At 43.5% G+C, this 27,493-nt stretch overlaps 1 protein-coding gene across 1 annotated transcript in view; it reads left to right on the top strand.

Moving 5' to 3' along the window:
• Positions 1–17,644: 17,644 nt before the first annotated feature.
• LOC148477918 (uncharacterized) overlaps positions 17,645–27,493 on the top strand; it is a 72,389-nt gene continuing 62,540 nt past the window's right edge. The window contains exon 1 of the mRNA XM_088456005.1: positions 17,645–17,711. Coding sequence (XP_088312131.1) covers positions 17,658–17,711 — 54 coding nt within the window. The 5' untranslated portion in view covers positions 17,645–17,657. The remainder of the gene's footprint in view (positions 17,712–27,493) is intronic.

Below are 27,493 nucleotides of genomic sequence, written 5' to 3'. Positions count from 1 at the left end.
GTAATGTCTGTGATGGCAGCCATCCTGCAACTTCGGGGGATCCGGATAATGCCTTAACTGAATGATCTTCTCCTTGCAACACATTTGGCGGATGTCCTGTAGGAACATCTCACCTTCATAAATCCAGCCCCCGGGGTTGGGGTGAGGTCACTCTGGCAACAACCTTCTAGGGCCATTGGACTTCAAGGAGGAATATCAACATCCTGAAACTTACAACAATATACAATGCTTAGTGCCAAGCAAAACACAGTCAATGTTTGCTTGGACAAAGTCCTGGCAGTCTCCTACATAAATCATCTAGGCGGTATGAAGAGTGACCAGGCAACGCGCAAAGTATGCAGGATCCTTCAATGGGCAGATCAGTTCCTTCCAGCTCTGTCGGCACTCTATATTCCAGTCGTCGACGACTGAGAGGCAGACTACCTAAGCCATTGGGTAGTTCATCCTGAGAGAATGTTTTTTTCCATGCAGATTTCATTCAACAGATAGTGGACCATTGGGGCCATCTATCGATAGTTCTGATGGCATCCAGTCAGAACCACAAACTATTTCATTATGGCTCCAGAACTCCCCCAGGACTTTTCTAGCGGAAGCATTGTCAGTTCCTTGGACCTTCTGTCTTCTGTATCTGTTTCCTCCTATGTTCCTTCTACCAAGAGTCATCTTGAAACTGAAGCAAGAAGGTGGAATGGCCATCCTGGTGACAACCGATTGGCTTTGCAGGGTGTTGTATGCCGATCTCAAGAGTGTGTCTGCTGCACTTTGTTGGCGCTTGCTTCTCCGTCTGAATCTTTTCTCCCAAGGACCGTTTCTGCACCAGGGTCTTCCCCACCTGGCTTTGACAAGATGGCTGTTGAGACAGCCCACCTGAAAGCCTGTGGTTTCTCAGATGCTGTAGTACGGACAATCGTATGTTCCAGGAAGCCAGTTTCAGCTAAGACATACCACAGAATGTGGAAAGCTTATTTTTCCTGGTGTGCTCTTCAGAAACATATACCGGAGGTGTCTCCAGGAATCTTTCCTTCTTTCAGGCAGGTTTGGATATGAGCCTTCATTCACTTTCTCTGGAGGTTCAGGTTTCGTCTCTGTTTTCGGCGACACATAGCAGTCCTGCCAGCTGTACAGACCTTTCCGCAGGGGATTTTTCACATCCAACCCCCAATTGTTCCACAGCTTGTGCCCTGGGATTTGGTCTTGGTCCTTAGGGCTCTACAACAACCTCCCTTTGAGCATTTAGACTCTGACATCAAATGGCTCACGTGGAAGACTGTCTTCCTTTTGGCTATAGCTTCTGCCTGTCAGGTCTTGGAGTTGAGTGCTTTATCTCACAGATCTCCATTCCTGGTTTTTCACATGGACCGGCTTGTCCTGAGGACTACTCAAGCTTTCCTTCGGAAGGTTCTGTTTCATTTTCATATTAATGAAGGAGAATATGGTGCCATTGTTTTATGCTGAAGATGAGGGGGGATGCTAACTTGTCATTATGTTCTTTGGACGTAGTACATGCTCTACTCATCTACATGGCAAGCTCTCAGGAGTTTCTTTGCACAGACTCCTGTACTTTATTCCGTGACCTGCCTCCAAACAGACAATCGCACGTTGGATCAAGGAGGTCATTTGTCAGGTTTACTCTTTCATTGGCCTCCCAGTTCAGGACTCTGTGAACGCCCACTCGAACCCGGTTGGTGGGGACCTTCTGGGCAGCTTGGCGTTATGCTACAGCAAAGCAGCTGTGCAGGGCAGCCATTTGGTCCTCTACCCACACCTTCATGAAATTCTATCCGTTTGATACAATCGCCTCCAGGAATGGTAGTTTTGGGCATAGAGTTCTGCGCTCAGCTCAGGAGTGCTCCCTCCCTTAGTGGAGAGCTTTATGACATCCCAAGGGTTTCCCCAGTGTTCCTCATGGCTTGAAAGAGCTGATAGATCTGTTTCTCTGAGGTCATGGGGGACGCTCTCCCATGTGCTCCCGGGTTAGCTTAGGGGATGTGTTTTAAGTTATGGCACTCCAATTTCGCTAGTCCTCCTTTGTGTGCCTGTTAGTGTGCTTTGTTTTATTTTCCTCCTCTATCCTCTCTGCCCTTTGGACTTTAGTTAATAAATTGCCTGCCCTGGGCAGGGGAGGGGTATAGGGGAGGAGGATGCTGAGCTGTCCCAAAAGTTAACTCTTTAGTGCCCAGACTCCACCAGCCCCAGCTATACACCATGGTTTCTTCAGTGTCCCCCAAGATCTCAGTGAAACAAATTTATCAGGTAAGAACCAAAATCTTCTTAAAGTATTTATTTATTTATAAAAAAAAAATAAACACACAGGACTGTATATAGTGGATGCAACATACAGCAGAATTACATAGTACTATAGTGAGCAGAAAGAACAGTAATAGACCAGTTCACAATATTACAGGTGAATTACATAATTCTCGTTTTACATAAGTACATATAGTCCTCAGTAGGGGAGAAGGCCCTGCTTACAAGAGCATTCATTCTAGGTTGTGTTGGGGTTTCAGGAGGCTCAGGTGCTAGGAGGTGTGGTTTTCTCATCAGAACTTGCCCAATGCTTCTCTCCTGTTGGATGAGGTCAGACAATCCCTGCAGAGGTTGTCTATTTTTAATTTGTAACCGTCTTGAACACAAGAGTAATTTCCTCTGAGCCTGTTCAGAAGAAAACTGATCATAATACACCTGCAGCAGGAGTATATACATTAATCATCAGGGAGGAACCAAGAGTGCTCAGGGGACGAAAATTGTGCATTTGTACCAGCAGTTTACACAATGTTTATTTGAGTAAGGAAAAATTGGTCAAACTTCAAGGGCTGGAGACCCAAAGACCTATTTGATAGATGACATGTGAGTTCTGTGGAAAATGCATCTGGTTGATCTATTTCCTGCAATGCCAATGTTATTCAAGGTATTAAAAAGTATAAAGTGGGAACATGTACATACAATGCTTCTGGCTCCAGATTGGCTACATAGATCCTTACTGTACCCCAACTTCTACCAGCTCCTCTGTACCCCATTGTTTCAGTGTCCCCCATTTGACTATGAGAAAAGTATTTACAGAAGTACAAAAATGATAGAATACATTTCTATATATCCTGTAACTATTAACACACAAATGAATTTTATATACATACAAGGGTGGTTCAAGAAGTAAGGTGACAAGACCTCTCACGTGTGTGATTTTCTCTATTTCATTCTAATTTCCCGCCTTCAGCTGGCGGAAGCACGGTCATACACTGAGGTGCATAGTGTGATCAGATTGTTGTGTCTAAAGGGCACATCAGCAGCTGAAAATCATTGTCAACTTGTCGATGTGTCTGGTGATGACATCAAGTCATGGAAACAGGTTTGGGTTTGGTGCACTGCCTTTAATTACTTCAGGATAGACGTTCAAGATGAGCAGCGGCCGGCCGGTCAAGCAGTCCACCACAGATGAGTGTGTGCCGCATTGAAGGTCTGATTCCATCACACTGTTCCCTGACCTGGCACCAAGTGATTTCCATCTCTTTGGACTATAGCACCTGGGTGGAAGGCGATTCGCACTAGATGGTGCAGTTCAGCAAGCAGTCATGTCCTGGCTTCAGGCGCTTGACACTTGATTTCTTCTATGCTGGGATAGATGTCTTGGTTTACTGTTGGAAGAAATGCTTAGACAAGTATGGGGACTATGTGGAAAAATAATCTGTACCATACTATTGATTCTATGTACTAGTTGAATACATTTGCACAATGAGAGCTCTTGAGATAGATATATATAGAGCGAGATATCAGGGATCTATATTAGCAAGTTTGTGCAGAAATACACGAACACACAAGGCATAGAGGAGCAGATGTACTAAGCTCTGGAAAGTGATGAAGTGGAGAGTGATAATCGACCAACCACTCAGCTCCTAACTATCATGTTACAGGCTGTGTTTGAAAAATGACAGTTGGGAGCTGATTGGTTGATCGTTCATCTCTCTCCACTTTATCATTTCCCAGAGCTTCATACATCTGCCCCATTGTCTAAATAAACAATTGAGTATAGCATTGGTGCCTATTGCTTTTATACATTGCCTTTATTATGCTAGATACACTCACATTTCAAAGACACAAAATGGCTATTACATTGCATGTAACTTGTTTTGTGGCAGAACAGGACGTTTCATGGTAGTTCCCGTGTTACAACCTTCACTTTCTACTTTGCAAACTCTCGTCCTTGCAGATGTAGATTCACATTCTGCAGAATGTACTGTCTGTAAATGCTGCTGGAACAAGAAAGTCCAATTAATTCAGCTGTGTGGTCTGGTTGGGGAATAACAGGAAACATTTTATCTTTATTTTAAATATAACCAGCGCATTGTGTGAAATTTTGCAGAACCATTTTTAAAACTGAGCCCATCACTCTTACCTTCCACCGAAATTAATTGAAGCCATGAATACTGTATAATTATCCCCAATACGTTGCGTATTGTGCACCATGTGTCACAACCCATAATAACCAGTCCGATTCTAACGGTCATTAGTCTATTGCTGTTTAAAGAAAAATTAAAGAATTTGGTTGCTGTGGGTTCCAGCAGATTTGTTGACATAGCACTATGTGAACTTAGGGCCTGATTCAGACCCGTTCGCTATATGCGTGCGCTCGCAAGTAGCTTGATGTTCTGCGCATGCTTTGTTTTGCGTGTGCGCAAACTACTCACTGCGATCGCATACCGCTCTCTCGCCCTGCAAAGACAGCCCAGTGTAATGAGCGACAGGAGAGGCCGTTTGTGGGTGGCAACAGGGGCAGTCCAGTAAAAACGGGGGGGTTGGCAATGCGAATGCAAGCGTGTCTGAGTGTTTCAACGCCGTTTCAGAGGCGTGCATAATTAACAGGCAGCATCATATTACACGTCACTTGGCTTTTTTTTACACTGAAATGTAGGTAGGATAAGGCTACCACAAGCACTGCGTTCACATCCGATGGTCCTCAATGTACCAATGTTTTTGTACACTTCCTGGAGATGACGTGTGCCAGTGGGCGTCTCTACATACGGTAAGGGGTGTCTGCATACACAGAGCGATCGCTCGCACAGCCAAAGTGGGTGTGCTTATGCCTTGGCGCGATCGCATCCCATGACGTCAATTTGGAAAATTTGCATTCGCTCAGTGCGAGTGTACGCATCTAGCGATCGGGTCTGAATCAGGCCCTTTGTGGTATTATATACGCCTACTAGTGTATAAAGTCTGGTTTGTGATCAACTAAAATAATTGTTCTTTAGGTACTTTGAGAGATTGTTTCTTCTACAAATTATACTAAACGCACATGAAATATTTGTACAGAAAGTTGCTTAAATTGTGTAGAGTTCTAGACCATATACAGTAACCAATCCCTATATTTATACACATTTATATAAATGAACAAAAAATATTTTTACAAGTTTTTTTTTTTTTAAGAGACAAAATTCTGATACTTTTTCATCCTATGCAAGCAGAATGTAATAAATAGCTTAAGTTCCTCTATTGCCTTTAGTCATTTGTTTTTGTTTTACAAACCTGTATAAATGTTTGTATTTATTTACTTTGCTGGCATTTTATATGCTTGTATTTATTTACTTTGCTGGCATTTTATATGCTTGTATTTATTTACTTTGCTGGCATTTTATATGCTTGTATTTATTTACTTTGCTGGCATTTTATATGCTTGTATTTATTACTTTGCTGGCATTTTATATCCTTCGCATTTGTATGCCCTATGTGAACCAGGTCAGCTTGTTTTGTATTGATATTAAATGCACTGTACTTTCCCTGTGTGAGTCTCAATTTACCACAGATAGTGATTCTTACCTAGGTGGGATGTAAAGAATTATTTCCACATACCTGTATGTAGGGAAAATATGACTGACCTGTATGCAAAAGGTTGGGCCTGGTCACCAGTTTTCTTTCAGAAAGTATGACAGCGCTTTCAGAGCAGTACATAATGTAAAGTATTTTATTCATTATTTAAAAAAGAGGATCTGAATGGTATGTCTACCATATACAGCGGGTAAAATAAGTTTTGAACACATCAAAATTTTTCTCAGTAAATATATTTGTAATGGGGCTATTGTAATTACATTTTCACCAATTGTCGGCAACAACCCATGCAATCCACACATGCAAAGAAATCAAACCATAGATGTCCATAAATTAAGTTGTGTGTAATGACACAGGGAAAAAGTATTCAACACATGAAAAAAGGGAGGTGCAAAAGGGCATGGAAAACCAATACACCAGCTGAAATCTATTAGTAATTAGAAAGCAATCCTGCCCCTTGTCAGTGCAATTAATATAAACTGGTTCAGTCCCAACTGATGGCCTACAAAAAGGTGTTTCAAGAGAGGAGAATAGAAAAGAACTCTGTTTTGTGAGCACTCAATTTATGTGGTATAAGGATTTAAAAATTAACTTTTAATAGGCAATATTAAAACGACAAGAAAAGTTCAACAGGAAAAAGCTTAGTTTGAAAGACAATTATGATTGCAAAGCATCATTTCATCTCAAAAAGTACGCTTAGATATAGCCCTATTAAAGTATCTGAAAGATATACTCCAATGTTATTCTAGAAGGATTGTTATATACGTTTCAATAGCAAACACTGAAAATTTATAAATTATAAAAAGCGTACAAAAAAGAAATTCCCCTTGTCTTGTAATAATGGCGAAGTATTGCACAGTGAATTTTGTAATTTCAAAAACATAAGTATATATCATGGACTTATAAATGGATAAATTATCTAGATTATACTGTATATAAAAGAAAATGAAGTGTAAGGATGGTCAGGGTATAGAAGCCGTTTATTCGTGATTCTGCTACTCCTCACCCGGAACCGAGTCCTTCTATGAGGAGTGAGTGACCATAAATAACGGGTTGCCCATAGAAACAACAGAATAACAGTGATTTTACTCAGATGTTCGTTTCTGCTTTGTGGGTCTTACTAATTAAGCATTGGACCCACAATGAGAGAATTACTAATCCTGAGGTAGTCACCAGTTAATAGAAGGACAGAAAGCAGGGTCCAGTATACATATAGAGCACAAATCATCTATATCACATAATACCATCCATCTATGCTTATATAATAAAGTAAATTGGATATCCCTGCAACAGAGTACTAGAATAATTGAAAATAATTGTTTCCAAGTTTGACTCTAAATTGTTACATATAACAGAAAACAAACTGATACACATCAGATTTTAAAAAGAAGTAACAAAACCAATGTCTAAGTGAATTCTAAATAGAGAAATAAATACACCATTCCCCCGTGATCAAGCCAGATCGGCGAAACGCGTGTCGGCTTCAGCAGTAGCAGCGGCAAGGGCTCCCGTGACTGCGCAGCACGGAGACCCCGACTTCAAGTCGGTATATATTTAATTCGTTAAATGCCATACACAGTGTACGGACCCATCAGGGTCAGATAGCCTATTCTGTTTACCTGTGATATGTCCTTGAACAGTGAATACGTTATATTGAACTAGGTAAATTTTTGTGTATTATCTACTAACGGAGCTGGTTTATTTATACCACTAAGCAGGTCCATGTTTTCTGGTAAAACTATTTTGTTGAATATACCAATCCTAATATAACAGCAGGCATCTGCTGTAACTGTGGCTTTATGTTACATACTGAGATTTGTTGCTGAGAAAAATCATTAGGAAAGAATCCTTGTAACAACATTTAAAAATGCAGCTGGGCAATATACAATATAATGAATGATATATAAAAATGCAGCTGGGCAATATACAATATAATGAATGATATATAAAAATGAGGCAGATCTTATATAAAAAAGCCACAGGATCTTATTTATTTCTCTATTTAGAATTCACTTAGACATTGGTTTTGTTACTTCTTTTTAAAATCTGATGTGTATCAGTTTGTTTTCTGTTATATGTAACAATTTAGAGTCAAACTTGGAAACAATTATTTTCTATTATTCTAGTACTCTGTTGCAGGGATATCCAATTTACTTTATTATATAAGCATAGATGGATGGTATTATGTGATATAGATGATTTGTGCTCTATATGTATACTGGACCCTGCTTTCTGTCCTTCTATTAACTGGTGACTACCTCAGGATTAGTAATTCTCTCATTGTGGGTCCAATGCTTAATTAGTAAGACCCACAAAGCAGAAACGAACATCTGAGTAAAATCACTGTTATTCTGTTGTTTCTATGGGCAACCCGTTATTTATGGTCACTCACTCCTCATAGAAGGACTCGGTTCCGGGTGAGGAGTAGCAGAATCACGAATTAACGGCTTCTATACCCTGACCATCCTTACACTTCATTTTCTTTTATATACAGTATAATCTAGATAATTTATTGAAGTCCATGATATATACTTATGTTTTTGAAATTACAAAATTCACTGTGCAATACTTCGCCATTATTACAAGACAAGGGGAATTTCTTTTTTGTACGCTTTTTATAATTTATAAATTTTCAGTGTATGCTATTGAAACGTATATAACAATCCTTCTAGAATAACATTGGAGTATATCTTTCAGATACTTTAATAGGGATATATCTAAGCGTACTTTTTGAGATGAAATGATGCTTTGCAATCATAATTGTCTTTCAAACTAAGCTTTTTCCTGTTGAACTTTTCTTGTCGTTTTAATATTGCCTATTAAAAGTTCATTTTTAAATCCTTATACCACATAAATTGAGTGCTCACAAAACAGAGTTCTTTTCTCCTCTCTTGAAATCCATATAACATAACTCTAGTGAGCACCACCGTTACCTTGTTAAACATTCACTATTAATAGAATATATGATAGGAATAGCGGTTCATTACAATAATTCATAATAATTGGTCAGTGCGACGATCTTTCCCCTTCCCTTTCTCCCTAAGTATAGACTATAAAAAGGTGTCTCATTACCAAGGTGTCACACAAGAAACCTCTCATGATGGGTAAAAGCAAAGAGCTCTTTCAAGACCTTTGCAACCTTATTGTTGCAAAACATACTGATGGCATTGGTTGCAGAAGGATTTTTAAACTTCTGAATGTTCCAGTGAGCACTGCTGGGGCCATAATCCGGATGTGGAAAGAACATAGGCCTTGATTCAGAGCCGCTCGTAAGCGGACGCTCGTTCGCTCCGAGCGATGTTTGCCCAACTGCGCATGCGTACGGATCGTTATACGCATGCGCGAACCAGACAGTGCGGTCGAAATTCATGTGCTCGCAAAATAGCGAATGCCTGATAATTTGAGTGACAGAAAGAGGCGTATGTGGGTGGTAACCGGGGAAGGTGCTTGAAAACGGGGAGTGGAGATCCGATCGCAGGCGTGCTTAAAGGTCAAAACGGGCGTTTTATGGGTGTGCATAATTAAAACAGCAGCGTCATGGAGCACGTCACTGGGTTGTTTTATAGCCAGAACCGCTTGCAAAATTGTGGTAGCAAAAACCAACCACAAGAATAGCGAGCAGCTCATACCCTGGTCGATGTACTCTATTAATCTAATAAATAGCGGACATGACGTAGGATGCGAGCGGCCAGGGGGCGTAGTTTCCCAAAAAACGACAGGAAGTTTTGTTCGCTCGTTCAGACCTAGAGGCGTGAACAGACCGCAAAGAGCGAACGGTTCATTTGAATAACCACCCCTTTTTTTGAACGAACGACCGCAAATAGCGACCGGCTCTGAATCAGGCCCATAATTTCACCATACACCGGCCACAACCAGGTGCTCCTCGCAAGATTTCTGTCAGAGGAGTGAAAATAATTATTTATTTATTATTAACAGTTATTTATATTGCGCACACATATTCCGCAGCACTTTACAGAGAGAATATTTGGCCATTCACATCCGTCCCTTCCCCCAGTGGAGCTTACAATCTATATTCCCTACCACATGCTCACACACATACACACTAGGGTCAATTTTTGTTGAGAGCCAATTCACCTGCCTGCATATTTTTGGAGAAGAGTTGTCCAAGAGCCAAGGACCACTTGTGGAGAGCTACAGAAAGACCTGGAATTAATAGGTACAATTGTTTCAAAGAAAACAATAAGTAATGCACTCAACCGCCAAGGCCTGTATGTATGCTCACTGCGCAAGACTATATTGCTGAAGAAATAGTTTAAAATGTGCTGCACAACATTTGGACAATCCTGTGAAATACTGGGAGAATATAGTCTGGTCAGATGAGACAAAAATTTAACTCTCTGCCATAATACACATCATGTTTCGAGGAGAAATGGCACTGCACATCACCCCAAAAACACCACACCAACAGTGAAGTTTGGAGGTGGGTAAAGCATGGTGTGGGTCTGTTTTTCGGCACTGGCATACTTCATGTAATTGATTGAAGGAAGGATGAATGGAAAAATGTGCTGAGTCATTCTTGATAAAAATCTGTTGCCATCTACCAGGATGCTGAAGATGAAACGAGGGTGGACATTTCAGAAAGACAATGATCCCAATACTTTTTCCCTGTGTCCTTTCACATTATTACACACAACTTAATTTATGAACATCTATGGTCTGATTTCTTTGCATGGGTTGTTGCTGACATTTGGTCAAAATTTAATTGCAATAGCCCCATTACCAATATATTTACTGAGAAAAATGTTGATGTGTTCAATACTTATTTTACCCACTGTATATCCCTCACCTAATAAATAGGGGCTCCTAGTGCATAAAGAAAGATCTAAACTGGTTTTCTACTTTATCCAAATGAATGAGTCATAAACGTCTCATGAGATTGTACTGGAAATATCGCCTCAGTCAAAGGACTATCATAGTGGTTGGCCTATAGCTTTACTTAGTCACAAAGGCAGTTATATCATATCTTCGACATAAGAATCATTCTGTATCTGGATGACATACTCTTAGTACACCCAGATCCCAATATCCTAAGAGTATCTGGTATTTGACCTTTTTCCTCCTTTCAACAGAGGCGCACCCCTGACAGACCGATTGCTTTTTTTTTTTTTTTCCTGAGGATGTTCTACTGATGTATGGGGGGGGGGGGGGGGGAGGAGGACTCGTCTTATACGTACAGGAGGTGTGCACCTTCAGCTAAATCCCCCTGTATTTTCAACACGCCATGCTTAGCATGACATGTTTGAACTCCACATTATACAGCACAGTCATACACCTAACACATGGAGATAGTTGCTCCTGCAGAGGAAGCCTTGTAATTCTAAGTGTATGAAGCTAGTTGTAATTGCCAGTTTAAACCATTGCAGCTAAGCAGATTTATGTAGTGTGTGGCTGCACATACCAAACCTGAGGACATAAGAGAATTTGGAAACTCATCCCGCCAGCAAGGTTGCATTAGAAAGCGCCATCTTTCCAAAGATATTTTATATTTACAGAAAACCTATAGCAGACCTCATCACAGACCCCTCAAATGCACAGATCCCTTAATATAGTTGAAGGAAGCATTGGATAATGGATGCAATGGCCTTTGCTTGGATGGATCTGAGCCATCTATATGCCTTTACTCCACCTGCCCTGTTGATAATAGTCCTATCCACAATAAGGGAGCGGAACATGTTATCACAATTACATCTAGTATGCCCAGTGTGGCCATCCAATATTTTGGTTTCTTGTATCAGCCAGCTGTGCAAGGTTACCAATTGGGTAACGACGCTATTTACGGAGCTCCACCCTCATGCCACTCACCTGCCTCCTCTCCCTGGTCCTCCAGGGCAGGCAGCATCTCTAAGTCATCAAGTATGCCCCAGGCACTAAGACTGGGTACACGTTACACGATATATTGGGCGATATGTCATCTTGAGGCAAATTGGAACAACATATCCTTCACATCGCATAGTATGTACTCTCAATCGCGCGTTCATGTACGTCGTTCATTGCATCTCACATCTGATGTGGTTCACGTCAGATGGGAAGATGTCATGAACGATAAGACCACAAGATAAGCTTTCCCCTGAAGACATCACCTGAGCTCCCAGTGATCTACACAACGATTGCATAGTGTGTACAGGAGAAAAGATTAAATGGATACAAGGATCCAACATGAGGCCGTCATTCATAAGGTTGCATAGTGTGTACACTCTGTATCATGTTCTGGGATGAAGACAAATTGGAACGACCATTGCGTCTTTTGTGCGTCATTCTGATGTGTACCTAGCCTCAGCTTCAGATATTCGGCCTCATCCCGAGGCCACATGGAATTGAGGTTAACAGTAATATTTTGTACAGTATTGTTGTTTAGCATGTAATTTTGTACTATATTTTGCCTCTATATTGTACTGTATTACATTGTTTATCGTGTGTTTCCCTTACTGTCTAGTGCACTGTATCCTGACTGCAAAGTATAGTTTTGTTCTTTTACTTGTACTGTAGGGAGTTATGGTGCATTACACTAACAAGGCAACCTATCTAGTGCATAGATTTCAGTTGGTGGTACGGGCATGGTGCTTGCTGTGTTTGAATAGGTTGGTTGGGTGCCATACCATACCAGGTTGGGCAAAGTTAGTGAGTAGCCTCGACGGAAGGGTAGTTTGGCTACGCCCCTGCAGGTATTACTGCAACGTAAGAAGATCACCAGTGAGTCTCTGTGAGTACTGTTATTCCTTGCTATTCCCTGTCTAGGCTGGGCCCTAGCATGAATAAAAAAGGGTGTATGAGGCCAGTTATGACCTTACGCCCAGCTGGTAGCGAGGTTCCATGTTTCCAGGACTGACCGCGAAGAAGAGCATCCTGAAGAAGGCGTGACAGACCCAGCTCCAGGACTGATCACAGGTTACAGCTTTACGAATGAGAGTGGCCGACCCAGGTTAGTGCAATTCACTTCCCCTATTGCATTATAATCATGTAAGAGATTTGAAGAGGTGAACAACATCATATCCAATTCAAATGAAAGGTCACCGGTAGGGGGTGGAGTTTGGGGATGTAGATCTGGGCAGAACGGAGTGGCCACCCAGCTTCGAAGTGGAAAGAAAAAAAAGCTAAGCTAAAGTCCTAGCTTCCAGAAATGCACAAGATAGCAGGTGAGGCAGCAGTGTGATGTAGCCTCTAAAGGGTATATTTACTAAAGTGCGGGTTTTAGAAGTGGAGTTGTTTCCCATAGCAACCAGTCTACTTATCATTTATCAAGCACCTTCTAGAAGCTAATGGCTAGATTATGATTGCTTGCTTTGGGCAACAATTATACTTCTAAAAACCTGCACTTTAGTAAATATACCCCTAAAGGTCACCCCTGGCTTGGGATGACCATTCCATTGATGATCAGATATCATCATTGGGCACCAGTCGATGTTAAACAGATTTACCATTGATGGCAGAGAACCAGATGATTTGCTGCCATCGATTGTAGCCGTGGACCCCGATGGGTTTTTTTTTCCCCTCACTCAGTGCTGCACTGCATTTAAGTGTCAGAGTTAGGGGCGGTGCAGGGCTGCTGACTGACAGGTGAGCCTGTCAAGTCGGCTATAAAGCGAGGCCGGCCATCAGCATCCCGGTACACTCTGTGTCAGGGACTCGGGATGCTGATGGCCTGTCCTCGCTCTATAGCTGACTTGCCATGTTCAGCTGTCGGTAGCCCTGCACCGCCCCTAACTCCGGCACTTATACTCAGTATGCCGACCAAGCCTCCTCCCAGGGCCCTGGCCCCACCCCCTTATCAGAAGATGAACGGAGCTGCTCTGCCGCTGCGCAGAGGAAACTGCCCAACTGCATGGACAGTCTTCTGCGCATGTGTGAATCTTCGATTCTGAACCATCGATGGTACAGGACCACATCTTTATTGCAATCGATGGTTTATGCCACCATCAACATCGATGGCAACTGTGCCGATGGTCATTCCTACCCCTGGCACTAGTGAGCACTGGACATCAGATAATAAGACAAGGAAGAAGCAACAGTGGGCAAAACCCCATCACACAAAATAGCAGGTGACAGCGTGTTATCCTATCCCTGAGGGTCACCGCTAGTAGTTATTATGCAAATAAGTCAACAAATAATACAGGCAATGCAGCTCCAACAGGTTACAACTGTCAACAGAAAGAGTCAGACAAACTAAATATAGTAATGAAAAAATTCAAAATATGTTTGCAGTAGATTGCAAGTGTTAAAGGCTCACACTAGGAGAAAAGTCCCCAAAAAGTTGACTGGAGAGCTGAAGGCCACCAACTGAGGGGTCCAAACCAGATGTCCGAAGTGCTTCTTTCACAGGCAGCGGCCCAAGGATGGCTATAGTATTCCAGACAACCAAAGAAGTATAAAAAAATAGAGCAGTAGTGTGGCGGGACGACCACGCGTGAGAAAGTGGAGGACTGGGGCACGCAGCAAGAGCCAGTAACCACATTTGGCCCAAAAAGCATATTGGGAAGCTTGTAGGAAAAAGTAGGCTGGAATCCAGGTCCATCACTGAGCGTGTATAAGGGTGTCCAGATCTGTGATTTTTCTTGGCTGAGACTGTGCTCTATTAGGGCAGAAGTAATTATCCAAATGCTGTTCAGGGGCATCTCTATGATGGGTAAAGGAACAAGTGTGCCCAGGAGGGAAAAGGGCAACTTATTACAGTGTTAATGTTATTTTGTGTTAATGAATAATTCGGTACAAAGTTGCTTGGTATCACATCATCAACCACTAGATGGCGATATGTGCACAGTTGTAATGGGAGAAAGTCTGCTACAAGATGCATGGGAGCTGACCCTGAGTTGGGAGCAAAGCAAAAAAAAAGTGCAGCAGTTAACTGGGGAAGCAATCGGGAAGCCGACTGCCTAAATACCGGCAGCCGGCTTCCCGACTGTCATATCCCGGCAAGGGTGAAATGCCAGGCGTCTAGTTGTAGACCCCCGCATTTCCCCGACGCCTGGAGACCGGCGCCCCGGCATCCCGGACGTAGTGATGCCAGGCGCCGCGAGCGGACAGCCGCGGGGGGGTGGGAGGGTTAGGCACCCCCGGGGGGGACTAAGGGTTAGGCAGCGGGGAAGGGGGTGGTTAGGGTTAGGCACCCCTAAGGAGGGTTAGGGGGGTTAGGTTAGTATATCGTCCGGCGGTATTTCATACCTATTCCGTTAACTCTGCACCTTGGTAAAACCATGCTGCACTACAGGTGGGGCAGATATAACGTGCAGAGAGATGTAGATTCAGGAGGGACGTGTCCAAACTCAGATCTAAATTGCAGTGTAATAATAAAGCTGTCCAGCATGTGTGGGCTACATGCAAAAGCCGCCAGTATTTACCCTGCAGGCAAAACAGTAAATACATGTGCAGCCCTCGCATTGCAATGTGATTTGTTCCAGATACAAAGTTATGCTGTGCTCCCGGCTCAGAATCATATGCACACATCACATCAATTCTTCGGAGGATCACAAATATTACAGGCACCATGAATCATACAATTCCCTAAAATGGCAAGGTGTTGCATTGGCCACTTGGAAAAGTACCACAGAAGCGGAGATGATCCACTGTATGGAGGATAATATTCCTGCAGGTTGTCACTACGCCCATGTGAGACGGGCCAGTCCGGGTGCCTGATGAGCCTGGGTGCCACTGAGATACATGATAAGTGCTGGGTACACAGCGATCACAGGAGGCTTGATGCTGAGTGCAGATGGAAATGCAGATTCTGCATAATGCGCATGCGCCGTAATCAGACCATCGGAGACTGCATATGTGCCGGACCTGGCATACGCACACGGGCGGAGATTGTGAGTGCGTATGGATTGATCTGTTTGTCCATGTAACACTTTTGTTAGTGAAATTGGGCGTTTCTGGGTGGTGACCATCTGGATGCATGGAACTGGTCCATCTCGTGCGAATGTCATGGGCATGTAAGCTGCCTTCCCTGAGGTTAAAGCTGCCACAAGTCTCGTTACCCCAGATTTCATGATTCAAGATGTCTAGTGAAAATAATGTTGTGTTTTATGCTTTTGACACTATAGACCACCCTCTTCTGCTGCATAACCTTCACCCTTGGTCTACGTGACACTGCCCTCTCCTGGCTATCCTCCTACCTCTCTGACTGATCCTTCTCTGTCTCCTCTAATTTGTTATCTTCCCGCCCCTACATCCTCTCGCATTAGGTGTTTCCCAAGGTTCTGTTCTTGGACCACTCCTATTCTCCCTCTATACGTCCTCTCTAGGTGAACTCATCAGCTCTTTTGACCTCCATTATCATCTCTATGCTGATGACACTCAGATCTACCTTTCCTCCCCTGACCTTTCCCCCTCTCTCCTCACTCGTATCTCCAACTGTCTCTCTGCTATCTCTTCCTGGATGTCCCAGCGATTTCTTAAACCTAAAATGTCTAAGACTGAGATGATCATCTTTCCGCCCTCCCACATAACTTCAGTTCCCACTATTTATTTATCAATTGATGGCACAACTATTTCCTTTAGCCCCAAAGTGCGCTGTCTTGAAGTTATCCTGGACTCCTCCCTCTCCTTCAAACCACATATGCAGAATCTCAGTCCTGTCATTTCCATCTCAAAAATATTTCCAGGATCAGACCCTTTCTCACCCAGGATGCTACTAAAACCCTAATACACTCACTGGTCATCTCCAGATTGGATTACTGTAACCTCCTCCTATCTGGCCTCCCCAACTCTCATCTCTCTCCTCTCCAGTCTGTCCTCAATTCTGCCGCTCGATTCATCTTTCTCTCCAAATGCTCTACATCTGCCTCCCCTCTCTTACAAGCCCTCCACTGGCTCCCCTTCAGAACCCAATTCAAGGTTCTCACACTCGCTTACAAAGCCCTCACACACTCCTCTCCCATTTACATCTCTGACCTCATCTCCTTTAACTCTCCTGTCCGCCCTCTTCATTCAACAAATGCATGCCGCCTCTACTGTCAACTGAGTACTTCCTCCCACTCCCGCCTCCAAGACTTTGCCCTTGCTGCTCCCCACCTTTGGAACTCTTTCCCTCCCCCCATCAGACTCTCCACCTCTCTACAATCCTTCAAACGGGCTACATACTGCTTCCTCCCTGTCTTCCCCATATGTATCATGCCTGCCTATCTGCCCCTCCCCTTGAGAATGTAAGCTCTTGTGAGCTGGGCCCTCTACCCTCTTGTGCTTCTCCTTACTTTATTTTCATCTGCTTCTTACTCACCACTAGGACACCTAACACTTGGTTGCTTATGCTCTTTTGCTTATTTTGGTGTTATGGCCACCAATGTATCAGTGTATATTATCCATGTCCTTGTCCTGCATTGTATTGTATTGTACTGTAAGTCACTTTTTTGGTTATGTACTTTGTAAGGCGCTGCTGAACACTTGTGACACCATATAAATAAACGATAATAATATATATATATATATATATATATATATATATATATATATGTTATATGAAAAATAATACCACTCTTTCCTCCACAGGCACATACACTACCACTGACGAGCTTTCAGATGCAAACTATTATACATATGTTATATGTAACATATTTATCATATATTATACTATTACATGCTTACGCTTTGCTCCTAAGACAAAATAACAATCACACGTAGCTTGGATGCTGTTGTGGCCAGTCAGACCATTGGGACGCAGTATCCATACTTCTACCCCCTACGCTATATTGTCATTTCCTGGTGACGCTTAGGATTACATCCCCAGGACAGCAGGTGTGGGATCTAGGCTGGTAATCCTATTAGCAGACTTCAGCATCTGACAGACGGCCAGCATCGGGTACTTGGTGCTCTCCTATTTATCGGTCACCATGTTGGCGTCCCTTATGACAGCACTGTTCTTTGTGGTCCGAGTATTTGGGAAGGTGAGTGTGTCACTTATGTTTATAGATATGGCATAGACTGTATAGTATTGTATTACTCAGAGGAAACCTCTGTACTATTGTCCAATACAGTAGCTGATTATTAGTCTGAGCTGGCACTAGTCACATAGCCAGAAATGATCTCTCTATAAATATGTCATCTGTTGCACGCTGTAACTGAAATACAGGCATTTCATCTTTAAATTAGGAATTGGCCTAGTCTTACTGGTTAGAAGGAGAATAACTCAAACCGGTTAGTAGGTTTTCTGATTTCACATGAACAGGATATAAGAAGTACAGTGTAACTTTAATGCAGGCAGTATACTAGTAAATAAACATCAGTGACAGTTTTTTTTTAACATGGGAAAGACGTTGCTTGCAATACTGTGTTAGTGGTGGCATGCGCTTTGATTTCTGCTGGTACAGTTTCCATGGCATGATGGGTGCATCTGGGGATTAGCAGTGGCTAATGGGAGATACTGGTCATAGTGCTTTTTAAACACTCGATTGCCCTATCTGAATTTACATCTTCTTACCAGTTTATTGTTTACTACTCTTAATGTGACTTTTATTCCTCCAACACTATTTACCTACTCTCTTCCACTACTCCACCGCCGTATTACACTGCCTCATTGTCTGCCTCCCCTTTAAGTACCTGTGTCCTCTGCTGTTCTTTCCTGCCCACCTCCTGTGTGCTCACTTGTGATCCTTCGCTCTCGCGTTCCTACACCCTCTCCCTCCACCCTGTGTTGCCCGCTATGCCTCCTCACCCCTGCCCCATACCAACCATCTCCACCGGCTCACACCTTCCCCTTAAATCTATTCCACCCCCCTCACCCACAACTCAGCCAATGTTATCCACACCTCCCTCCCATTCTCCCGTGTCCTCTGGAATACCAGATTAGTCTGCAATAAACTGCCTTCTATCCACGATCTCTTTATTTTCCACTCTCTAAACCTTCTCGCCATCACTGAAACCTGGCTCTCTTCCTCTAACACCGCCTCCCCTGCTGCCCTCTCCTATGGAGGCCTCTCCTTCACCCACTCTGTCAGATCTGATAACCACCAAGGCGGCGGAGGGGGCATCCTCTTATACCCCAACTGCACCTTACACATTATCCCACCTGAGTCCTCCCTTTCTTTCTCCACCTTTTGAGGTCCATTCTATCCGTCTCTTCTACCCCATTCATCTCCGTGTTGCAGTCATCTACCGTCCCCCAGGCTCCCCCACCCAATTCCTTGACAACTTCACTGCCTGGCTTCCCCACTTCTACTCTGCTGACCTCGCCTCTATAATCCTTGCTGACTTTAACATCCCTATTGACATCACAAATCCTGCATCCACCAATCTTCTTGCCCTCTCCTCCTCCTTTGGACTTTCTCAATGAACCTCCGCTGCTGCCCACTGTCTCGTTCACTCCCTTGACCTTTTTTTCACTCAACTGTGTGCTCTCTCTGACTTTCCAACTCTCCCTTCCCCCTTTCTGACCTCCATCTACTCTACTTCGCACTCTCAACTCCTCCCCTCACTCAAAGCCACCACCACCAGGCGCAATCTTGAGACTCCCGACTCTGCTGTCCTGTCTTCTACACTTGACCTCTCCTTTCCTCTCTTCTCTATCAACCATGGCCTGCCCCAACCAGGCTGCCTCCTTCTACAACATCAACCTCACTTCTGCACTTGACTCTGTTGTCCCCATCTCCTCTGTCCCTCTCCGTCGTTACAAACCCCAACCTTGGCACTCCAAACTGACCCGGTTTCTCCAAAAATGCTTGCACATCGCCAAGCACCTCTGGAGGAAATCTCGCTCTCTGGCGGACTTCCTTCACTGTCCTCTCTTCCTACAGCTCGGCCCTCTCCCTCGCCAAGCAATCCTTCTTCCAGTCACTCATCTCCTCTCAGTCCTCCAATCCCACCACCTCTTTGGTACTTTGAACACTCTCCTTCATACTCCCATCCTCCCTCACTGCAATTGACTTTGCCTCAATTTTGAAAGAGAAGAAGGAGGCAATCTGTCACATTATAGCCTCCAATCTTCCTGCTGCAACCACACCTCCACCACCATCCACACTTCCTGGCCACCCAACCTTGTGCTCCTTAAGCCCCTCCATGGGTTACAAGGTCCACTCCCCTTATCTTGTCCTCTTCCCCCTTTACCTGCCCCATTGAACCCCTCCCTTCTTGCCTTCTATGCTCCCTCTCCGCCACCGCCTGCTCCCACCTTGCTCACCTTTTTAACTTCTCTCTCAGCTGGCATCTTTCACTCATTCAAACATGCTCTTGTCACACCTATTCTAAAAAAAAACAACCTCGACCCATCACCTGCCAACTATCGCCCCATTTTATCTCTCCCTTTCATCTCCAAACTACTTGAGCGGCTTGTCTACAGCCGCATCACCAGCTATCTCTCTGAAAACTCCATCCTTGTTCCTCTCCAATCTGGCTTTTGCCCACTTCACTCCACTGAATCTGCCCTGGCCAAAGTCACCAATGATCTGCTTGCAGACAAATCCAGGGGCCACTTCTCTCTGCTTATCCTTCTGGACCCCTCTGCAGCATTCGATACCGTGAATCATCCTCTACACCGCATCCTTCAGACCTTTGGCATCTCTAACACCGTCCTTGCCTGGTTCACCTCTTACCTCACCAACCGCTCCTTTTCTGTGTCTGCCTCTGGCTTCACCTCCCCCCCTTCCATCCTTCCCGTTGGTGTCCCGCAGGGTTCTGTCCTAGGCCCCCTGCGCTTCTCCCTGTACACCTTTACACTAGGAGAATTCATCAGTTCCTTCGGCCTCCAATCCCACCTTCAAACGTGCACTGAAAACCCACCTGTTCATCAAAGCATGCCCTTCCACCACATAACCGTGTCACCAGGTCACTCTCCCTACTGCCTCAGCCATCTATACCTTGCCTACTTCCGGCGCCCTCATGTCATCTGTCTGTCTCCCATCTCCCCTAGATTGGAAGCTCCTAGGAGCAGGGTCCTCCTCCCTACTGTCTCACAGCCCTCTTCTCTAGCACTTCAATGACAGCCTTTAGCTTCCCAGCTGTACTGTGTATGGAGAATTGTGTTGCTAATTGTTACTTGTGCTCTGTTTATATTTTGGTTACTGTAGTGTAATGTAATGTTCTGTGCACCCCTGTACTGTATGTACGGCGCTGTGGACCACTTGTAACATGTAATAATAATAATAGGGAGCATTATGTGTGCCATTGAGTTGCAAAACAAAAGGGTTATTTTGCAAAGCAAGATTATTTAAATTAGATAAATGTTTTATGGGGAGATGTATCAAGCCTTGGAGAGAGAGAAGTACCAACCAATCAGCTCCTGTCATCTTACAGGCTGTGTTTGAAAATTGACAGTTAAGAGCTGATTGGTACTTTATCTCTCTCCAAGACTTGATCCCCCTTAGAGAGAGAGAGCCTGCTTTGTGGAAGGTAGCGCAGCCATTTTATCTCAGCAAAGACACTTCAGATTCAGCTCTGAGGTGCTGGATATCGGGTCCTATTCTTTTATTGGATACTATACTGTTGCATTTCTATACTCACTCTGCCCAATTAAACAACTAAAAATACCCACTTGATAGTGCAACATATAATACACTGTATGCCAGACGTCTCCTCAATCTTATGATTGAATTAAACCATAAATTAGACTACAATGAACAGTAATGTGTTTTATAAAACAGTGAGAAGTTTAATTTAATAAATAGCGCTGTCCAAAAGCCGTAGAAGGTTGGATCTTACTGTGAGCCTGCGCCTGCTGGATATAATTAGATACAGTAAGCGGTAGGCAGCGGACGTCTCCGAGGGAGTGCTGACCAGTGCGAAGAAAGGTAAGTACTGCACAGGAGAGTGGGTACAGCATAAGGGGTAACAGCGTAACAGCCACTACTAGGGGCATTACTGGGGGAACAGCATAAGGGGCACTGTATAAAGGACACTACTGTGGCACTGGGGGCCAATCGGGAAGCCGACTGCCTAAATACCGGCAGCCGGCTTCCCGACTGTCTTATCCCGCCAAGGGTGAAATGCCGGGCGTCTAGATGTAGACGCCCGCATTTCCCCGACGCCGGGAGACCGGCGCCCGGCATCACGATCGTAGTGATGCCGGGCGCCGCCAGCGGACAGCCGCGGGGGGGAGGGTTAGGTTTAGGGCTCCCGGGGGGGACTTAGGGTTAGGCACCCCCCGGGAGGGTTAGGGTTAGGCTAGGGGGAGGGAGGGTTAGGGTTAGGCACCCCCGGTGGGGACTTAGGGTTAGGCACCCCCCGGGGGACTTAGGTTTAGGCAGCCGGGAAGGGGGTGGTTAGGGTTAGGCACTTAGAAGGGGTATTAGGGTTAGGCACTTGGGGGGGAAGTTAGGGTTAGGCACCCCTAAGGAGGGTTAGGTTAGGTTAGCGGATACTTACCCTATCCACGATCGGGATTTCCAGCGCTGTCGGGCTTCCGCTGCGTCGCACTCTGCTCCTGTCGGGCTGCCTCTGACGCGAATCGAACCGCCGGCCATGCGGCCAGCGGTATTTCATACCAATTCCGTGGCACTGTATAAGGGCACTACTGGGTATTGTATAAGGGGAACTACTTGGGGTACTGCATAAGGGGCTCTGTATAAGGGGCACTACATAAAGGACACTACTGAGGTCACTACATAAAGGACACTACTGGAAGTACTGTATAAGAGGCACTATTGGGAGCACTGTATAAAGGGAGCTGCATATGGGGTTCTAATACAGGGGGCTTTGCATAATGGCCACAATTACAGGGGCATTGCATAAGGGGCTCTAATACAGAGGGCATTGCATAATGGGCTCAAATACAGGGGGCATTGCATAATGGGCACAACTACAGAGGGAACTGCATAAAGGGTACAACTACAGAGGGCATTCCATAATAGGCATTACTACTGGAGGCATTGTGTATAAGGGGCACTACTGTGTGTCATAATGTGAAGAGGGGATAAAGAACAAGATGGGATTGAAGAAAAAGAAATAGCGGAGGGAGAAGAGAGATATGGAGAAGAGACAGAGCTGGAAGTGAAAGATGGAATGAGAACGGGAAAGTGGAGAGGAGAAACATGGGTGGATGAGAGAGAGAGAATTTAAAATATTAAAAAGAAAGCCAGGCAACACGCAAGACATTAAATCTAGTGTGTATATTTACAGGGTGTGTGTATGTGTATATATATATATATATATATATATATATATGTGTGTGTGTGTGTGTATATATATATATATATATATATATGTGTGTGTGTGTGTGTATATATATATATATATATATATATATATATATATGTGTGTGTGTGTGTATATATATATATTAGGTATGTGCAGGCTCGGATAGGTTCGACTTTTGTCCAGGAATGATGATGTTCGTCCATGTAAGATGACGTTTTGCCTCGTTCTGAGTTCCGTTTTTTTGGAGGGAAAAATCCGAACTCCACGTGCAAACTCGAACCTATCCGTGCCTGCACATACCTAATATATATATATATATATATATATATATATATGTATATATATGTATATATATATGTGTGTGTATGTATATATATGTATATATATATATATGTGTGTGTATGTATATATATGTATATATATATATATGTGTGTGTGTATGTATATATATATATATATATATATATATATATGTGTGTGTATGTATATGTGTATATATATATATGTGTATGTATATATATGTATATGTGTATATATATATATATATATATATATATATACAGTCAGGTCCATAAATATTGGAACATTGACAGAATTTTCAGATTTTGGCCTCTATTCACCACCACAATGGTTTTGAAATGAAACAAACAAGATATGCTTTAACTGCAGACTTTCAGATTTAATTTGAGGGTAATTACATCCAAATCGGGTGAACGGTGTAGGAATAAAACAGTTTCAACATGTGCCTCCCACTTTTTAAGGGGCCAAAAGTAATGGGACTATCAACTCAAAAGCTATTTCATGAACAGGTGTGGACTATTCCCTCATTATTTCATTATCAATTAAGCAGGTAAAAGGTCTGGAGTTGATTCTAGGTGTGACATTTGCATTTGGAATCAGTTGCTGTCGACTCTCAATATGAGATCCAAAGAGCTGTCACTATCAGTGAAGCAAGCCATCATTAGGCTGAAAAATCAAAACAAACCCATCAGAGAGATAGCAAAAACACCGGAGAGCTCAGCAACACCAAAAGATCCGGAAGACCATGGAAAACAACTGTGGTGGATGACAAAATAATTATTTCTCTGGTGAAGAAAAACCCCTTCACGACATTTGGCCAAATCAAGAACACTCTCCAGGAGGTAGATGTATATGTGTCAAAGTCAACAATGAAGAGAAGAGTTCACAAGAGTGAATATAGAGGGTTCACCACAAGATGCAAACCATTGGTGAGCCACAAAAACAGGAAGACCAGATTAGAGTTTGCCAAACAACATCTAAAAAAGCCATTACAGTTCTGGAACAACATCCTATGGACAGATGAGACAAAGATCAACTTGTACCAGAGTGATGGGAAGAGAAGAGAAGGAAAGGAACTGCTCATGATCCAAAACATACCACCTCATCAGTGAAGCATGGTGGTGGTAGTGTGATGGCGTGGGCATGTATGGCTGCCAATGGAACTGGTTCCCTTGTATTTATTTATGATGTGACTGCTGACAAAAGCAGCAGAATTAATTCTGTAGTGTTTCGGGCAATTTATATGCTCATATTCAGTCAAATGCTTCAGAACTCATTGGACGGCGCTTCACAGTGCAGATGGACAATGACCCGAAGCATACTGCAAAAGCAACCAAAGAGTTTTTTAAGGCTAAAAAGTGGAATGTTATGCAATGGCCAAGTCAATCCCCTGACCTGAATCCGATTGAGCATGCATTTCACTTGATGAAGACAAAACTGAAAGGAAAATGCCCCAAGAACAAGCAGGAACTGAAGACATTTGCAGTAGAGGCCTGGCAGAGCATCACCAGGGATGAAACCCAGCGTCTGGTGATGTCTATGTATTCCAGACTTCAGGCTGTAATTGCCTGCAAAGGATTTGCAACAAAGTATTAAAAAGTGAAAGTTAGATTTAGGATTGTTTAGTTTGTCCCATTACTTTTGGCCCCTTAAAAAGTGGGAGGCACATATAGAAACCATTGTAATTCCTACACCGTTCACCTGATTTGGATGTAATTACCCTCAAATTAAATCTGAAAGTCTGCAGTTAAATCACATCTTGTTTGTTTCATTTCAAAACCATTGTGGTGGTGAATAGAGGCCAAAATCTGAAAATTCTGTGAATGTCCCAATATTTATGGACCTGACTGTATATATAATATATATATATATATATATATATATACACAAGAGGCGGCACTCAGAGTCCATGTAAGGACTGAAGAAAAGTGCTGTTATTTATTCAATCAATCATAGTCTCATCAACGTTTCGGGGCCACATGCCCCTTCATCAGGATGACAAAACCCTCCCAGGAAAAAAATAAAACAAATTGTCCTCTACAGGAAAAACAAATCAAACGCAATGGCCCTCATAGGAAAAAAAACACATATTCATTGCCCATGCCACCCTACAAAAGTCTGACCTGACCGGTCAGACTCACACAGCAGAACTACTAGTTGCCGCCACTTCAACTTGAAGAGCAGCATAGAGAGAGGAGCTCCCAGGCTCCCCCTTGCCATCATCATAGATACAATGATGGTGCCCTTTACGGCATCATTAGATGGAAATTAACATTATTTATTTATTTTCACTTTTTGGTGCACGTACGTGTACTCTGTTTTGTATACGAGGCCTGCTGTAGTCTGGCTGTCACTGTTTATATACATTTATATAATTTTTATTGTGAAGCTATTTCAAGTAATGAGCAAAGTGGAAGGCGGACCATTAGGCTCCTTAGTGATGTAGTGAGATTGTGTGAGGCAGTGAGAAACCGTTTATATTGGTGCCTGGAACCCAGAGACAACTTATTGTATAGACTGAAGTCTTCTCTCTCACACCAGTTGCGTGAGTTACAGCAGTTGCTTGGAACAGATTGCCTGGTATATTTAAATATGGAGACTTAGCGCTTATAGTGAAGATAAAAAATGTATATTATATTTTGTGTTGTGCTTAGACCTTGTGATCTGCTTTAAAACTTTTTATACATTCCAAGAGCACATGCTCACGGTTTTGTCATCTGTTCCTTTTTTTTCTTAAACTAACCAAAAAATTAAAAGACGATCGGACCTTTTATGGTGGGGATTCAAAAAATGTGGATGTTTTGCTGACCTTTCTAATGATCAGGGGTCCCGCCCTTAATTAAAAATAAATCTGTGTATATGTATTAGATTGGGGTGCCAAACACACACACACATGAATATATATATTCAATATATTTTATGTATGTAAACTGATGAGCAAACATTAAGATAAGATGCACATATATATATATATACAAAAGAAATACACTAATGTGCACATAAAAAATGAAAACATTAGAATTCTCAATATAAAAAACTTTTTAAAAGATCTAAATCAATCACATCAGTAAAGTGCAAATGCTGTAATAAATATGATATCAAAACCAAATGTGCAAATCATATAACCATACAATGATAAGATGCTGATGTTAGCTATATCCTGGGGTCTGTCTGCAATCCCCGACAATCCAGCTCTTAATAGAGAGAGCCAAGCTGTTAATTCCTGCATGATGAATGTTGGTATCTCAGCGCATAAAGGGGTTAGCTAGAATCAGGGGCGTATCTATAATGGGTGCAGGGTGTGCAGGAAACACGGGCCCCTGGGTCCAGTGGGGCCCCGCACCGCGCACCCTGCACCCATAATATTACAGCGCGGGGGTCCAGCGCTGTAAAATGACTGTAAAATGGCTGCAGCTGCCATTTTCCCATCGCTGCTGGGCGGAGAGGATGGGGCCCGTGTCGGAGACTGCACACAGGCCCCCTCCTCTCTAGAAACGCCACTGGCCAGAATGTAGTCTGTGTTGATCAGAAAAGTTCATATGTTGCTATTAATAGTATAACTAGTGTATACTTGCCAAGAAAGGGATGGGGAACCTCAGGCCCGGGACCCGTATAAGGCCCCCGCGGAATCATTTGGTCTGGCCCTCCAGAGCTTTTTTCTGCTAGCCTCATCTGGCTAGCAGGGTGCCTAGAATGGCACCTTGCAGCCAGAATCTATGCAGCAGTGCCGCCTGGAGCATCCTTAGGATGCTTCAGATGGTCACACCGCTGCCCTTACAGCTCCTGGAAGCATCCTCAGGATGCTCCGTGCATTTATGTAATCACCGGCGATTGTGGTCCCACACCCATGTGACATCACATGGAGGGGATGTGGCCTGCACCGGGCCCGCAAATAATGTTATATATATCAAAATGGTCCTCGGCAGAAAAAAGGTTCCCCACCCCTTCCGTAGCAGGTGCAGCCTGTAGTGTTCTTGACTAAAACAATCTCCTAGGCATTTTCCGTATGGTTTTATTAATACGTGTCCCGCCCCACTCTAATCAGGCTTACCAGTAAGCAGCTCTTTCGTCCTTGTACTTTCCTCAGACTTGTGTGGCTTGCTTTGCCTCTCTGCCAGCTCTGTTTCCCAGCGATGCACTGGTCCGGATCTTCTCGTGGTGCTTTCCATGAGTTGGTGGAACAAGGTCTGCAAGCTCACGTGGTGGGGGTTCCCTGATGGCATCAGCGGTGTCCTCCTATTGATCCACATCTGCCACTTCTGTCTTTCAAAAGCGTTTCACCCCATTGTGTGCAACGCGTTAG

Source organism: Taudactylus pleione, unplaced genomic scaffold (genome assembly GCF_031769625.1).
Source record: "Taudactylus pleione unplaced genomic scaffold, aTauple2 ptg000683l, whole genome shotgun sequence".
Classification (NCBI taxonomy): Eukaryota; Metazoa; Chordata; class Amphibia; order Anura; family Myobatrachidae; genus Taudactylus; species Taudactylus pleione.
The sequence above is the reverse complement of the archived record's forward strand: the minus strand, read 5'-3'. Positions and strand labels throughout refer to the sequence as shown.